This window comes from Toxorhynchites rutilus, chromosome 3 (genome assembly GCF_029784135.1).
Source record: "Toxorhynchites rutilus septentrionalis strain SRP chromosome 3, ASM2978413v1, whole genome shotgun sequence".
Lineage (NCBI taxonomy): Eukaryota > Metazoa > Arthropoda > Insecta > Diptera > Culicidae > Toxorhynchites > Toxorhynchites rutilus.
Genome location: NC_073746.1, coordinates 157948729 through 157966882, shown reverse-complemented (window position 1 = coordinate 157966882; position 18154 = coordinate 157948729). Strand labels below are relative to the sequence as shown.

The window sequence follows — 18154 nt, the reverse complement described above, 5'->3', positions numbered from 1 at the left end:
ACATCTACATTAGAGCTCAGAACCACAAAAGTGAGGGTGTTTGTTTATTTTACGCACTGAAAAGCAAGTTTCGGTGGCGATTATTCATTTCATTTCAATTTAGATTAATTTCAGTCAATGAATGTCGTCAGTATATGGTAAGAAAGTTGGAGTTTTGTATATTTATGATGGTTTCAACACGCGATTTGACCAAAGTCATAGATAATCTTCGAAAATTTTAAGTTTGATAATGCATACGGGTTATTGATATTATAGATAATTGCGATGAAATCGATATCATATCAAATTGGCTGATATCATTGATTATGTAGGGGTCGATACGAGAAGGATTTGCAGTATTTCTAGCACAAAACACCCTATTCATCGTTTACTTAGTTGAAAAAAATTAAAGTTACAATACTTATAACAAGCCATTCCTCGTAATGTACATAGCATATTGTAAAATGAAGATTTTCTAACCTTTTCAGCGTGGAAAGAATACATGAAACCGGGAAATTTGAAGATAAATTTTGATTTTTCTAGAAAATTTGAACGAAATTCATACCAAAAAAAACAAAACATCCTCATTTTACTCGCTGCGCCATCTGGTTGTAAATCGAACGTAAATTCGTCAATTGGCGATCTAACGCAAAACGTAAACGATCGGTGAGACATCTGGATTTTGTTTTTGAACTAAGAAAATGATGCTAATGTAACCTAAAACTCAAAAACAAATCACGTATATTTTACTTCCGGGCTTTCCAAGGTAGTTCTCACATGCAGGAATCGTGCATTTTTCTACTTGTGTTTGATTGTGCTCTCGAATTTCCTTCTTTAATTCAACCATTGTCAACATTTTTATAGTTTTCACTACTGAAAGAGGTGAATAAATAACATGTTATATATAAAATTGCGCATAATTAAATTTCGTACAAACTCATCGCAATCAAATAGTCTTTTATGATTATAACATTGTAATTCATGGAAAGAACTACAAACCTTCCATAAGCTCACATGGCAAAATTTAAACCCATCATCACTTTCACCGCAGCGCCGTCTAGGTGTAGATTTATACGTTAGATCGCCAATCAGATTGGTAGCCATCAAACCCGTTTCAAAATGTTAAAATTTTAATGGAAATGTTTACATCATGTTATTTTTGTTATTTCAGTTTATTTTCACTGAAATTTTTCATCATAATATAAAATAATCTTCAGACAGAATTTTCGTCTGAGATTTTCTCAACACCTGCAAAAAAAGTGTTTTCATTAAAGTAGAATAGTAATTTGATACGGAGAAGTTGATTTTCATTCATAATTTCAATTTTTTATTTTTTTTCAGCCTAAAAATTAATTACTAACTTTGACGCTCCCAAACCCATAAAACGAAGCTCAATTGGCGATCTAACGCAAAACCTAAACGATCGGTGAGACATCTGGATTTTATTTTTGAACTAAGAAAATTATGCTAATGTAACCTAAAACTCAAAAACAAATCACGTATATTTTACTTCCGGGCTTTCCAAGGTAGTTCTCTCATGCAGGAATCGTACATTTTTCTACTTGTGTTTGATTGTGCTCTCGAATTTCCTTCTTTAATTCAACCATTGTCAACATTTTTATAGTTTTCACTACTGAAAGAGGTAAATAAATAACCTGTTATATATAAAATTGCGCAGAATTAAATTTCTAATAAACTCATCGCAATCGAATAATCTTTTATGATTATAACATTGTAATTTATGGAAAGAACTACAAACCTTCCATAAGCTCACATGGCAAAATTGAAAACCCATCATCACTTTCACCGCAGCGCCGCCTAGGTGTAGATTTGTACGTTAGATCGCCAATGCCGCCAACGCGAATTATGAGAAAAATTTATAGCATGTTTATGGCTGCCGCTTTTCGACCCGCGACACACACCGCTTTCGTCCATTACATAAATACGTCAATATGTCAAATCACTTTTTCACCTCTTCGAGTTAAAACGCACAAAGTGCATTTTTTAGCGACGAACAAGGGAAACTTGCATCCGTTTGGGATAGAGTTAGTGTCCAATTTTTGTGCAGAGCAAGTGATTTTTTTCCCCCGAAATGGGTCGATCCCGGTCTCGCAGCAGAACGCCGAAAAAACATAAGAGCAAGCACCGGAAGCGAAGCAAATCTCGGTCATCTTCGCATAGCAAACACGAATCCCATCGCAGCCACGACAAATACAAGGAACGCAGCTCCAAATCAAGGTAAAAATAAGCATTTTCTACTGATGCCGCTCGGCTATTCTAAATAAAAGCGAATCTGCTAACCAGATTATTATTGATAAATTATCAATCGTGGTTGAATGTCAAACTTTAATTTTTCCTCCATCGAATTCACATTCTTGAAAAATTGTGTATTCAGAATTTAGATTGATTATTGTGAGAAGGAAAAAGAAGACATGTTTTTGGTCGCTTCGCGGCCGGAAATTCCATTTTTGCAGGAGCAGGCGGTCCCCCGTGCTCGAATACCGACAAAGGAAGCGCTTGACGAAACCATGAACCGTTTTTCGCACGGCTGAAAACGAGAGCCGGAGAGAGAGAGTAGGTAGCCTTGAAACCACTTCTTTTTTCAACATAGAAATATTTGGGGTTAGGTATGCTGCGAAAGAAGAATACAACGAAGTCGAGTTGACGGTAAAATAACAAAACATAAACAAAGTGTAAACTGGCTTTGCTGAGCGTTTCTTGTGTACACATTAGCTTTTTCCTTTTATCTCCTACCAAACTACTGTGGGAACAATTCGAAGTGGTTCTGAGTGTTTATCAGGATCAGCAATTTTTCGATGGTTGTAACATTAATATCGTTCTTTTTGTTTTCTTCTTCAATATCCCGCTCCGGGGGATTTGAATACATTTGTAGGAAGCGCTCGTTATCCGGGTCATCCGATAGTAGTAGCGATGAACGGCATCAGCATAGGAAGAAGAGCTCCAAAAGCCGGAAGCTGACAGAGGTTGAACGGCTAGCCGAGATGGAGAGACAACGAAGACAGAAAGAAGCCGAACAGAAGGTACCGTTTTTCCTGTTTAATCTCTGCATTCTGGATCGTGCTAAGTTTTCATCCTTTGTTTCAGATGATTGAGGAAGAAGCCGCTAAACGGATTGAACTGTTGGTAAAAAAGCGGGTAGAGGAAGAGCTCGAGAAGCGCAAGGACGAGATCGAGACGGAAGTACAGAGGCGGGTGGAAGCCGCCAAGAAGCAAATGGAGCAGGAAATGATGCTCGAGCTGGAGAAACGTCGCGAGCAAGCCCGCGAAGAAGAACGCAGGCGAGAGGTAAGAATTTTCTTCGCAAGTTGCGTGCCTCTTTGGCGGCCTCTGTTACCCTTACGTATTCCAACACTTCTCATGGCAAATGTTGCTCTGGGGGTGTAGGAGTACCGTTTTCATTCACAATTTGTTCTTCTTACACAACAATTCTAAAGCATTCGGTGACAGTGAATGGCCCTCATTACCCCATTTTCGTTATTCAGAAATGTTGTGTCCGCCAACGAATTCATCATTGATTGTTCAAAGTGGAAGTGAGCGAATGTGTTTTCGCCACTACATCGAATTTATTGTTTTTGAACTATAAACTATTGCGTGTTCTAAATTGGGGAGGATGTATATTACAGCCAAGGAAATTTGAAAAACCAATGGCTCCATGCTTGTTATAGAAGGATCATCGGATAGTTGATTTTCTATATCGAACTCAAAATTGGTAATATGTTAGTAGTTGTTCAATCCCATTTATAATGTCTGTTATATTATTGGGCCCTATAATGTAATTCGAGTAGATAAGAATTTTGCTCATCGGTTTAATTTTGCTATTATAGATACCGAGTGAAAGCTATCTGAACAATCAAGCAATTTGCAACATAACTCGACAAATCCACGGTTGTCAGGTTCTGTTTGCCATCGATAACATCTGTGAAGTATGTTTCAGGTGTATGACACGATTATCGCTATCTCACTCTACCTACCGTCAACGCCTATCTCACTATCCCTCTGCTGTAAAAGTTCATCATCGATATCACGATATGTCAGATGGTGGTAAATTGGTAATTCGCGATGACGTCGACGCCTGGTGGCGACTTCAAGTTAGAGCCATAATTTGGGTCCCAAAATCGTGTAATCTTTACCAGATTAGAAGACACGGAGCCGGTTTTCAAATTTTAAAATTTGAATGAAAATTTTCACATTATGTTATTTAGTTATTAGTATTTCTGACTTTCATTCATCCATATGGTCATACAATTCCAACATTGTTGCTTATTTTTTCTCTATAATATAAAGTTGTCTTCATAAACAATTTTCGTGTGAGACCCCCGTTTTCCCCACCTGCAAACAAAAATGTTTTTAATTTAAACAGAATACTGGGGCTGATTCTGATGCGCGAATGTGAAGTGACAGCTCGGAAAAATTGCCTCACTCAATTCCCGAAGGCGGCTGTGGTGAGATTTTTACCTTGAGTGAACTCTCATGAACACTCACTCAATTCCCGTGGGCGATTGCAGTGGAAAAACATGCCATTTTGTGACTTTTGAAGTCGTATCCTCATTCGTTATCGACTAGTACCAGCAATGGTAGCCAAAAATATAATTAGGCATTTCCAAAGGATTTGAACGATCTCTAATAATTCGCCGTTCCAAACGGGCAATAGCTACTGCAGATTCAAAGATGAATTCATCATCTACTTTATGAAAATTTCCGGAAAAAAATAGGCAATTTCGAATGCAATCCAGTTAAACTGTGAATTTTGAAATGATTTATATTTATTATTAACATGTAGACAGTTCAAGTATTTGGTATGCTATTACTAATGACGAGAATATACATCTTCTGCAGCCGCTATAACGCGGTACAAAATTAAATTGAAAGTTTACAATAGTTGACCCTAACTGATACGAGAAACACAATTCAGCATACCGTTTCCTTTCTCCAAAAACACAAATCAGACTTTCAAAAATTACGAAAAGCTACTTAAGTAGTTAAAAACCGTATATGTTTAATCAACTTCTTCCATGTGTGGGGCATCCTCGGTGTCATCCACTAGTGGAGGAGCATCTTCATCAGTAGTTGCGGATGGAGTATCTGTGCTTATCCATTTCAAGACCCAGCTTGACCATAAGGTAGATGCGAGATGCGTGCTCACCGGGCTCATCCAGTGAGAATCCAAACGATAACAGCGCAGTTTCGGACAGTGGAATTACAAGATTCTTGACAGCTCTATCATTTTTATCGGCTAATTGTCTGTGAACAAAATTTAACTTCTAAATTTATTTGAATGCGATAATAAATATATCTTACCTTGATGACTTTTATGTGAGGCGACTATAACATTAATGTTCACTGTAATGTTATAAAGAATAGTCAACCTTCCGATAAACTTTTAGTAATAATTACGCTAAAATCAGCACCGGACACTAAGTCAAAAAACGAATGCGGAATCAAAACACGGATACGAAATCAAAACAATTGAAATAACATACACTCATATTAATGCAAAGGGACTATGCAAAAACAGATTTGAAAATATATTTTTATTTGTTTTCTTATGCCAGAGATATTATTTTTCATCAATTATAATAAGAGGAAAACATTTATAAAGATGAACGAAATTATTTCCTGTACATATTTGTAACAAGGAATGAAAATTTTTAAAATAAAAGAAATATATATTCATGAAACACATTAAATACATAGAGCCTTTGCAAAAAACACAAGCTTTGACATATATTTCAATGAACACTGCACCATTTGTAATTCATTGAGTATTTTACTCCAAAATGAACCTCTCACGTCAGGGCAATCGCCTTCGGCGATACGGTGACCTGGGTCATGTGACTTTGAGGAGTTCATTGTTGTCACATTTCATTCGCGCTGGAGAATCAGGCCCACTAATTTGATATGGAAAAGCTAATTTTCATTCATAATTTTAATTTTGAAAACGTTCACTCCGACTGAAAATCAGCTGTTCTTTGACGCTCCCCTAAACTAGTAAACGATGCTCACTACCGTCAACGCGAATCGCTGTTTTGAAGAAAACAAATACTTCTGACGTGTGAGATGTTGGCACCAAAAACATGGCGGGTGCCATACGGCTGGTATGTTTACTCCGATATTATTGGAGATGAGTTAGGTAATTTTCACCCTGCACAGTGGGCCTGATTCTCGAATACACTTCACGGTGGAAAAGAAATAAACGGCACGCCATTGAACTACGTTTTACGAGTTAGTGAAGTGTCGAATATAATAATGAGTTGAGCACAAAACTTTGTTTTCTTCATGTGATATAATAATTTCATATAAAAATTTGATCTGAAGATAATTTGATATAATAATGATAAGTTTAGTGGGAAACTAATCTCGTATCCAGATGTCGAAACCGTACCGTTATCATCGCGGAAACGTTTCATACCGTTTCCACCGTGAAGTGTATTCGAGAATCAGGCCCAGTATTTCTGCCGTCACTGCAATAAGCACAGCTCGTGGACCTTAATTTTTTTCGGGTTCCAGCAGCCTCTCCCTGAAAATGAAGACGAACGAAATGCAGGATAAAACAGTTATTCAGGTGAACCTTCATCATTTCTAGGGAGCTAGCAGTGTCTTTTTGAAAGCACACAAACTGCACCAAAAGAAGCAAGTCTAACACGGGGTAACATTAGGTTTGTACCAATTATATAATTAATCAATAGATACATCGTGGCAATATAATTGGAGGTTTCATCGACCCGAGGGAATACTGTTATCATCGTCGTTTCGGCTTATTTCCCCATAGACATCGTTGAAGTTCCTCTATTTGAAACTGGCGCGCTGAAACAGCTCTGCAAATTAAAGAACAGTTCATCATAGGATGCGACGTTAATGTCCAACATACGGTCTGGGGTAACATCAGTGGCAGTGGTGAATGTTGAATGTTTGCTTGAATATTTTATGTCAAATAATATTAACAATTGTAAGCAAGGAATCGACTCAACATTTGTTAACTCTATTAAAAAAGAAGTTCTTAGATCTAACACTTTGCAGCTCCAAATTATCAGATAGGATTCGGAATTGACATGTGTCAAATGAAGAATTTTTGTCTGATTATAAACATATCTATATATTTATTTATCCAGTCTTCGCCAAAAATTGTCGGAACTACTGAACCGATCGACATGAACATTGGTATGTAGCGGTTTTTGGGGTCGGGGAAGGTTCTTATGTTAGTTCTCACCTCTCTAAGAGGGGACTGCCATACAAATGAAACCCAAATTTCCACATTGCTCGAGAATTAATCAAGCAAATGAAACGAAATTTGGCATGTGGAGGTTTTAGGGCGCAATCAATGATTCTATGGTGGTTAGACACTCCACCTCCCTCTCAAAGGGGGGGGGGGGTCTAGTAGGTTTGGCATACAAATGAAGAATTAATTTCTGCATGACTCAAGAACTGAACTATATTCGGCATGTGGAGGTTTTAGGGGGCACGAAACGTTTCTATGATGGTATGACACCCCTTCCTCCTCTGGAGTGGAGAGGAGGTCCCATAAAAATAATGCATATATTTCAACCAAACATGACCATTGAAAATTTTCGGAAAACTGAAAGAAAATGGGAAAATTCGAAAAATTCAATTCGCATGTGTTACAATTACATATTGACAAGCGTTGTTAGTCCATTTGAAGTTTGCGGTAACGAAATTGATCTTCATTCGAAATTGTGAATGGATTTCAATGTGATAAAACGCATTCCTATATCGTCTTCTATCTATATAAATAAAAATGGATCGCTGAATGTGTTGATAAGAGCAAAACTCGAGAAAGGAATTGTCCGATTTAGGACTGTCTTTGTTCTATCATATTTTTTGCACGAGAAATGTGTACGAAAATAATCTGATATTAAATGCCGAGTTTTGGTAGAAGTACTGAAATTTTGTAGTAAAAAATAATGTTCAAGGGGGGAAAATCATTGTCTGACTGCATTATTTTCTTCTACCAAATTTCTATAAATAGAATTAGTCCTTTAGCACCTTGACAGATGCTTGTTAGAATCTTTTACAGCTTCTAGATAAAACTTGGTCAAGGTCAAGATTCAAAAGTACGACCTTTGCATCGATGATGATCCATCAAACCATTTGCTCCGTTAGAACGCGTCAAATGTAATGCCAAGCAGTCGAACATGAGCTTAAAACACTGGCAGCAAATGCTCATTTTGGTAGTCAGTATGTGCAAAATATTTGAAAATAATTTAGCAAATATACAGTGTTGAACTCAAGCATGAATGCGCGGGGACCTCTGGATGTAGTAAAAGTTACAGCATCAAAGACACTGTCGCCAAGGTAAATCTCACCCAAACATTCATTGATAGGTGCATAATTCAAATCATCTATTTTTGCAAACATTTGTTATTTTGGTCTCCATAAATTACTTCAATGTCTCGCTACGTTTTGACGACTGCGAGAGAAGTGCCAAAAGAGATGAGATCGTATTGAAAACCTTGACGTTTTCTTGTTGTTTGTGCACGAGTGAAGCAAAACCAAGTTCAATACGTGTGCGCGACAGTGAATAACCAATGTTTGCACACCAGATTTATCTCCGGACATTACAGTAGCGCTATAATAGCTCTGGGCCACAATTTTGTCAGCATTAAGACCAAAGTACGCAGCTATTTCATCCACATGTCCGGCCAATGCAGCGGAAGTTTTGAAACGTAAGCAATGATGATGATGATGATGGATTAAAGAGACTTTAAACTCTGGGAGTTCATTCGTCTCTACAACGTAAGCAGACATACGTGTACTATATGTACCGGGTTCAAGTTGTCGAATGAACAAAATCAATAAAACGCTCGAATTAAAACCACACATCAACGGAGTCAACGCGGTCTCGTGCCCTCTCTCAAATTTTAATGACGTCAGGAATAGGAAGAGAAACAGAAAGGGAAACGATGACAACTACGAACAAACACTGAAGAGTGTGGTGTGTATTTTCCATCGTTTTCATAGGTTCGTTCAGCAGAAATAGTGAATCGAAAACGTCATTTTTACGCAAGGCGGCGCATTAGTAGAAGTGATCGTTCCATACGTAGTGGACAGTGTTTGCCCTATGTTTGGATGACGGTGGGTTCAGATGAATGGTTTGAACCCGATAGTCATTACTGCTTATTTCGTAGCGTTAAAGCTGTGTTGCGCGCGGGTTGGACTGTATTCAAATGTAATTATCAGATTATATTCTTCACGGTGGGCTTGAATTCCACCAAAATAGAAAATATAATAAGGATATTCGGGGTAACATGGAAATCACAAAAAAATTACCCTCGATAATTCCTCATACATGTTACAAATGTGAAATAATATACATTTTATTCTGAGATTGTCTACCTGTCCTATGAACAGTTTGAACAGGCGGACGAGACGCCTCTGCGTGTCAGTAGGGCAGGGTGTAAATAATTGAATAAAAGATGCATTGCTTAAATTGCGTCTGTTCAGCTTTTTCATGAGTTGTTGAACAAATAAAGCATCCTCAATACTTTTCACTGGCGTATTTTCCAATTGAATATAAATGGTTGAACAAGAGCTCCAATATGGTCTGAATGAACTTTTATACAACATATAGTCCAGCATACCGTCTTATTAAGCACTCAATACTATTGTTCGATCATTTCTCAACCGACCAGTTTAAGAACAGCTAATGATTGTTTGTTGGGTTAATTTGACTTACATCGAATTAATTGTAGAATTTCGATCGCATAGAAGACTCGCGTTATGGATTTTTGGTTCAACTCAGGAACTGATCATAGAGGGTGTCCGGGACATGCTCGATCTTATACGGCGTGGCGTGGATCTTATACGTTTAAAGCGCTTCAGGTCCCAGGTGCATATATTCCAGAAACAATCCCGTCTGTATCTCCTGAACCCTACATCCAATCCAGAATCTGTTGCTGAGAAATACACCGTCCAATTTTTGTCACATGCGGGATTTGGAAACAATAATGTAAACATATTTTTTGCAATTCTAATTTCAAAAATAAATTTTTTGCTAACAACACAATATTATTAAATTTTGATTTTTGAGAGCCGGTAATTTCGTGAATATATGCGGGAGAAAGTCGGGAAAAAAGCGGGAATTCAAAAATTGAAATTGAGTGGTCACCCTGAATAAAGTTTCTTATAAATTTCACGGTTTTTATCTGTGAGGTTTTCATACCCATGATGTTTTTCCCGCGTCACAATATTTCTAGGCTATTTGTGACATCACCTTTTTCTCTGTGCGGTTATTTCTGTTCCTTTTATTTTCTTTCCGATTTTTTCGAGTCACGGATTTAATCACAAACAATTTCCACCTTACAATATGAAAACCGACGCGAAGTACATTTTCAACTAGACGGATTTGCCAAAAAACAGATTTGCGATGCGGATGGCACATCTCTAACAACAGATTCGGACTAGACAGAACAGTTTCCAGGTTGTTTTTTAAGGTTTTTTTTTTGTTTCGAAGGCCAATTTTTTATGCTGAAAATATGGATTTAGTGCAAATTACTCAATTGAAAAAGAGCCGTTGCTCCTACCCTCTTATTGTGCCAAAACGTCATGCAATTGTTTATAGTTCAAAACACTAAAAAATACTTATCGTTCTTGTTCAATTGTTAGTCGTCTGCACCGACAAGCAAATACAAGTGAATTTCTGTTTTTCGTATTCAACCAAAAACCGAAGATTGATCAATGATCAAAACATAGTCTGTATCAATTGTATGTGACATCGAAGTGAAACATTATTCTCTCAAAACGTGTGCATACACACGCCGGGCTCACGGTGAATGGAATCTCGACCTTTTCTTTCTTCATAGGCAACGCTTTTCAGGTATTCCATGATTTTTTATTAATCGCTAATGTGAACACACCCAACGGCAAAATGGTAAAAGAGGAAGCATAGATATGATGTGAAAATTGGTGCAAAATTTTTGTTTTCAACGCCTACGAGCACGACTGCTTACGATGGAATTAGAAGGGTATTACTCAACGGCAGGTGACGATTCCATAGCAGACGATTGGTTCACGGGACGTTTCCAGCTATCCCTCAACAAGACCGAGCCCGTCGTTTCCAGGCGGGCGCAATGTGGAAAACATGTGAAGATTGTTACAAGTCGTTTATATGAAGGACATCGTATCTTCATGTTTGTGTTACAGTTATGTTTTTGAAAAGGTGTTCATTATACAATTTCTTTAATAGTGTTGTAATATCTTATCCTAACCGGATAGTAAAATTATAGTATAGATTAACCGAACTGTAGAACTTACCGAATAATTGCTAAGAACTTTCGAATATGATAGATTTTTCATTCGTTCATTTGAAAAGTCAGGCGCGTGTGACAGCAGAGGAACCAGTGCCATTAGGAAAAAAGGGCGGACTCCTGTTGGACATTCGCTCTAGCAAAGCATTGCCGTTACTAGTTGTAAAAAATGCATAGTGGATTAAAGCCCCAATTCAAACATGAAAAAAACTATTATATCAATGCAGACGCACTCCAAGTTTCGTACGACATTAAGGACAAACAAGTCAGAAGATTTCGGGATATATCAATCCCGATATGAAGTCGTTAGGAGATTGCGCCTGCCGCTAGTGATAACACGTGGACACTGATATAATATTTTCTCTCCCCTAGGAGGAAGAGCTTAAAAAGCGTCAGGAGCTCGAAAATATTATCGCCGAGAACAATCGGAAAATAGAAGAGGCCCAGCGTAAATTGGTAAGTCATCGTCCAACATATCTGCAATTCCATGAAAAAATGCCAAAAAAATTGCTCCTAATTTACCCATACTGTGTGCTTTAGACCCTTTTTATTTCGTCCTTAGGATGCACCAATTTCATTAGGAAAAATTCTAAACTGCGCCTCAAATATCTATTTTACGGGGAAATTTGAAGAACTTTCGGCAGCAGCACCATTTCAAATAGCAGTGCAACGTTATGTGTGTTAAGACATTGATCATTTAAGCAACTTTGCATACTTGAAGTATCTAAAAAAAATTAGATTATTGACTACGTCTTTGATTTCTATATAGGGGGGTAACTCTACGAAAAATGTAACGTTTATTAAGAGTTTTCAAATGCATATTACTCAGAATCGTTCTTACGATATATGTTTTAATATATATCATTAGACAAATTTATCCAGTTTTTTTTTCGCTTGAGACATCAACAGGGGAAATAATAAAACATGTGAGCAATTTAACAAATGAAAGAGGTATGTTTTGCGAGCGGATGAGGAGGTAAACCATGTACAGTAAACATTCACTAACTGGGCGAAAAGGGAAGACCACTTATCGACATTCGCGTTTTAACTGGTCCGGCATGTTAAACGTCAAATAAAATCGAGGGAAACTTCAATGAATTGTTTGATTCGCATTGTTCCTGTAATTGGATAAATAAAAGGATTCCAATGGATGTTTCGCATTGAGTGCGATAACAGGTATGACATATGATTTGAGAAAATTATTTTTCTGTAGTTTCATCAATGTTTTTGTCGTGCGAAAATAATGTCTATTCTCATAACATTTTAAATTACATTCGAATGCCCCTCACAGCAAATCTTCCATTTGAATATGGCGTAGATTGTTTACGAAATTCTGCTTTTTAACTGGTCCAAAGACCAGTTAACGTTCGCCCAGTTAAACAGCAGACCAGTTAAACCAGGACCAGTTAGCGAACGATTACTGTATTATGCGTTCTTTCTTTCAACTTCGATCCCACGAATGTTGTATGCAACACAAAATTGTGTGCAATAATTCGTTCTATCAAACAAATTAGCAAGACCTTTTTCGAACGTAAACACCGAATGTGTATTTCGTTCGAGTTATAGTTTTGCATTCCCCGTTTCGAATGTTTTGCCCATTTATCGTTCGAAGAGAAGCAGATCGAACGAAATGCAAAAAAACAACTCGAAATATTTCGAATCGATCAAAATACAGAATAGGGGTGTTTATGAAAGCAACGAGGAAAGTGCCACCCAAGTAGTGATCGTTCGTTAATTAGGCCGGAAAATCAATACAGTTATCAAATTTTACTCGCTACTGGATTGCAAAACAGCAAGATCAATACTTCAAATTGAAGATGACATCTATTATTGATACATAACTGCTTTGCTGCCCAGTTAACGTACGCACTGTTCTAGATAAGTCCATTCAGCGAATGACTTCTGTATATGACGGGGTAACGAACATCTTACAGTGGGTTTAGACTTTTGATATATTCATGTGAAGAAATATGATGAGATTTATAGAAATCACATCAACCGTTCGCACTAGTGCGAACTCATATAATGAATACATTCATATTTTCGATGAATTTATTCCCTTCATATTCAATGGTATCAATGACGATAATTTTTTTTTTTTTGATTACCGATCCACATATACTTCATCTAACATTCCACTCATTTTCAGTTGAACTTCCTGCCAGAAACTAATTTTCTTTTTTTTTGTTCGTTGCCGTTTGATGGTTACGAGTACATATAACAATCGGCCTTTTTCAGGGCTACTATTTGGAATTTCAAAAGAGTTAAACTAACAGATTTCTGCACGATGAAAAAGATCACATTTAAAAAAACAACTGTTCTGAACAATCACAGTCCTCCGTCTAGCTCAGACCTTCTACTTTTTTTAAAAAGGGCCGAAGTTATTTTTCTCAATTTTTTACAAAAATTATAACTTAAAAACTATAATACCCACGAATTTTGGGTCAAGGAATGGAACATATGAAATGGTTTATATTTTCATAAAAAACTGAAAGGAAATGAAAAAAAAATCAAAACAAAATATTGATAAATTGCATTCTTTGATTCTTTGATTTCAGGATTAGTTGTAAATTAAAAAATAAACATGGAAAAGTTTTTGCTAGAAAAACTTTTTCCCTATAAAAGTGATGTGTGGATGGCTCGTTGGAAATTGTAAGGGCTATTCATAGAATTGATTTTGTGAATTTAAAAAAATGACGTTTTTGAGAAAAATGAACTTAATTTGTAAAATAATTTTTTTCCAATGTGTTTTTCAAAATGTTTCATGAAATTTTAAACAATTTCCTACAACTTCTTAAAAACAAAATAGATATTATAGAGTCTGAGTTGTAATTTTTTGTAAAAAAAATAAGAAAAAAACGACCCTTTTCAGAAATTAGTCTATTTTTTTTTTTTGAATATTTGAAATATGCAAAGTTGCTTAAATGACCAGTGTCTTTACACTCACAACGTTTCCCTGTAAACTGAGATATTGCTGCCAATGGTCAGTCGAGTTGGCGTGAGATTCGTCAAATATTGGGTTGCCCGAAAGGTAATTGCCTATTTTTTCAATACAAATATTTTTTTCTTGTGCATAATACACATAAACGCGTAAAGATGTGATGTACACCATTTTAAAGCTTAAACCAAAGCAATTTCAATTAGCCTGATCAACTAGCTTCATTTGATTCCTATAACGTTAGTGTAGGAATTTTCAATAAAGATATATTTTTGTTTGAATGAAAAATTTCCTCTCCGCCTTTTGATGAATAATTGTTCTATAAATAATTATGGCATCGCAAATAAAAAGGCAGTTCTGAAAACTTTTTTTTTAAATGAATGTAAAAATTTTTAATATATTTTTTTCCATTAATGTTACAAATTATCCTTGTATAGTAGAGCAAGTTCAAATAAAATCGACAAATGACAAAACATGAGTATTTTTGTTTCGAATGAAAGTTTGTTTTTCGTTTGGGTTGGAGGAAATATGAGTTTTCCACAGCAATTGGGATTTTTTTGACTCAAGTGTAACTTTTGAAATGTGCGTATCGATTTTAGTAAGAGAAATCTTTGATAATTTATATCCCAAAAACTCTGAGTCGTACCGAAATAGTGTCTTTAACAGAGTTGATATGTTGATGTTAAAACGTGAAAAAATATACACTGAGGAAAAAAAATGAGTACTCTTTTTTATGTACAAAAAAACTATAATTTGGCAATATATAAAATATGTATTCTTTAAATTTTTTAAATTTTTTTCATATGAAATAGAAGGCATGTAGAAAATTTAAAAAATGAGTCCAAGATGGTAAAACTACTTTGGCGAACTTTGTGGAACATCGATTTTTTATGAATTTTCGAAACTTCGAATTTTTGTATATTCACAATCATTTTTAGCTACAAATTATGATTCCTGATGTGATTTAAAATAAAAAGCTCTTTGTCAATCTCCTTCTAAATGCAGCCATTCTCGAGATATTTGAAAAAAAAACATTTCTAATTTATTGTCTTTTTTAATTTTAATTTTTTTGAAATTTATGTATTTTTTTTATTTCTACTAAAATGATTTATATATTGATCATGCGGAAAATTTAAAAAATTAGTCCAAGATGGTAAAACTATTTTTGACGAACTTTGTAGCACATCGAATTTTGATGAATTTTCGAAACTTCGAATTTTTGTATGTTAACAATCATTTTTAGCCACAAATTATGAATCCTGATGCGATTTAAAACAAAAAAGCTCTTCTTCAAGCTTCATCAAGTTTTCTAAATGACTACATGACATATTTTAAATTATTTTTTATTGCAAATTAAAGCTTGTGAATAAAAAAAATAGCAATATTTTTTTCACGTTTTACATCGATACTCTATAACCCTTTCTAAGACACTATTTCGGTATTAGAGGTTCGCCTGAAAAGTTTAAAGCCTCTTTAATCCAACATCATATTTCGGTACGACTCATAGTTAGATATAAATTAAATCAAAAATTTCTCTTGCTAAAATCGATACGCCCTTTTCAAAAGTTACACTTGGTCAAAAAAAAAAAATCCCAATTGATGTGAAAACTCATATCGGAAACACAAAATTTTCATTCGAATCAAAAATACATGTTTTTAAAATCTGCATTTTTAGGACGATTTCATTTGGAATTGCTCTATAGCATTTATTGCTCTATAGCATGAAGCGTTCATTCTGTGTACAAAAAATGTATTTTATTTGTAACGAAAAAATCGACAATTACTTTTCGGGCAACTCAATATAATATACAACATTTGAACCAATCGGAGCAGTTTTTTATCTCGGTAGAACTTTTTTTTAATGGAATTGCAATCATACAACATATCATGTGAACTAAACAACCATTGTTTCCCTCCGACAGGCCGAAGAAAGACTGGCGATAATTGAAGAGCAAAGAAAAATGGACGAAGAACGTCAAAAGATGCGCAAAGAGCAAGAGAAGCGTGTCAAGGAAGAACAGAGAATGATTCTGGGTAAAAACAATTCTCGACCCAAGCTATCGTTTTCGCTAAAACCATGAACAGGTGTGTGTGTGTGGGTGGGTTTACTGATAACAGTGAAAAAGTGAGACAGCGCCATGTGTTTTGTCTGGTCTGTGCGGTGAAACGAGAGGGTACCGGATTGTGGGTGCAGACGTACATTTCCTTTCAATGTATAAATTACTAAACACTAGTTCATAGATTTGCTAGCTAGTAATTCACGCGCAGCGGATGGTACAATATTGTAAATCACGTATCGTGATGTTTATGAAAGTCACCTTTCGGTAGATTTCTCTCCACTGGAGGGGACCTTGATCTTCCTGCAATATTTATAATCTTTTTGTTGTGATAATGCTATTGTTAAAGAGTACACCGTTTTTTTGAACTGATATTCTGTAAAGACTGTAAGCATGGGTAATCTTTAACGATAGCAGATCGCATTTTAAAAAAATGTACAGAATCCCGTCTGGGTATGTTCTATTTTTTGTTTATCAATGGTGTATTTGATTAATAATTAGGCTAGACTCATGATCGGTTGTTTTTATGAAAATAATAAAAACGAATATTAAAGACTCAAAGAATCAGGTTGAAAAAATAACTTATTGATCTTACACAATAGTATTGCATTACATTGAACACAATATGGTAACGCAAATCTCTGTTCTTATATGTTACCGTATTTGCTTATTCTGTTACATGAGAGATTTCTTGTTTCGATAAAGAGAGACAGTTTGCAATTGAGACATGTGGGAGTTATCGGGCGCAAAGTAGTCCATTTATTACCAATATAAATACATACCCTTTCTCGCACTGAAAACAATGCCATGCAATGAATGAAAAGTTCATAGTACTCAAACCCGCGCTAGCAAACTATTCTGAGCGATCAATTTCCTAGTTCTGTTGAGTCCGGTATGCCAAACGCGGAACATCGGCGCGCAAGCCAATCCAGAAGCAAAGAAAACAAACATACACACAGACACAGTGAAATAAAAGTTTTCCAATTTTCCAAGCACTGAATAAAAATAGTTTGTAATTGCAGTAACTCACAAAATCGTGTTTTCGTTTCGAAGCCGTATGATACAGATATCTTCGCCCTGTGCGTCTTCCACGAAAGTCAATGGTGGAGGTTCCGTCACATTTTGTTAAGCCAAACAAGTAGACGCCAACCTGAATTAGCGTCGTGCATTCCAGAGGGAACGACTTGCCAACTAATTTGGTTAATTATTGTTGATGTACACTTTGTGTGGCAGAATGGGTAAGCCGCTTGCCATATGTCATATCTTGGAGAAAGCTTTTTCATGCTTGGCATTCATTTCGCAAAGTTTTTCTTTCTCATGATTAGTGTGCGGACGATCCTTGCAGGGTAGCAGTGACACACGACTTTCATTTTGTTTTGTTCGACATTTTCGGGAGTTGGTCGAAAACATTTTTCGATCATAAATCGTCGCTTGCCGTGGTGGAATTAATCAATTAGGCAGTATCATCGCGTAGGACTATTTTGAACTTTTCTCCTTCTTCTTTTTGCTTTGTTCACGGAGACTTTAAATCTTACGATTCATTAGTCTCCGTTGAACACTTGAACACAGTTTTTCAATGTTTTCTAACATGAATACTTACTGATTTTTTAAATTTATTTTTTTCATATCTACAGAATAATCTGTATTAATACAGATATTTTAGAAATCAAGAATCTGTAAGATTTTTAGAAATGACGGTCCAATACTGCCCGTGATTGCATAGGAGACGTAATCGACAACACCATTAGTGTTGGGAAAACGCATTTTTGTTGTTTTTTGGCCTACAAGCATAACCATGCAAATTTCCGATGAAATTATCTGTCCAGTTGAAGGATATTATCGGCAAAAAGAGGGCCTAGGTGCCATATTTTTTTCCATTTGGAAAACGCTTGCGTCTA

The 18154-nt window shown here is 35.9% G+C and overlaps 1 protein-coding gene across 3 annotated transcripts; it reads left to right on the top strand.

Annotated features, from left to right (window-relative positions):
• The first annotated feature begins 1927 nt into the window (after positions 1-1927).
• On the top strand, positions 1928-16820 carry LOC129775294 (UPF0430 protein CG31712). Of its 3 annotated transcripts, none has more exons than XM_055779857.1 (5): positions 1928-2217; positions 2873-3020; positions 3085-3285; positions 11634-11717; positions 16122-16820. In XM_055779857.1, the coding sequence occupies exons 1-5, from the start codon at positions 2072-2074 to the stop codon at positions 16278-16280; spliced, it is 738 nt and encodes a 245-aa protein (XP_055635832.1). In that variant the 5' UTR covers positions 1928-2071; the 3' UTR covers positions 16281-16820. The 3 variants fall into 3 exon arrangements, with proteins under 3 accessions (XP_055635832.1, XP_055635834.1, XP_055635833.1); XM_055779859.1 differs by having other exon boundaries at positions 2164-2217; positions 2454-3020; XM_055779858.1 differs by having other exon boundaries at positions 2203-2217; positions 2375-3020.
• Positions 16821-18154: the final 1334 nt, after the last annotated feature.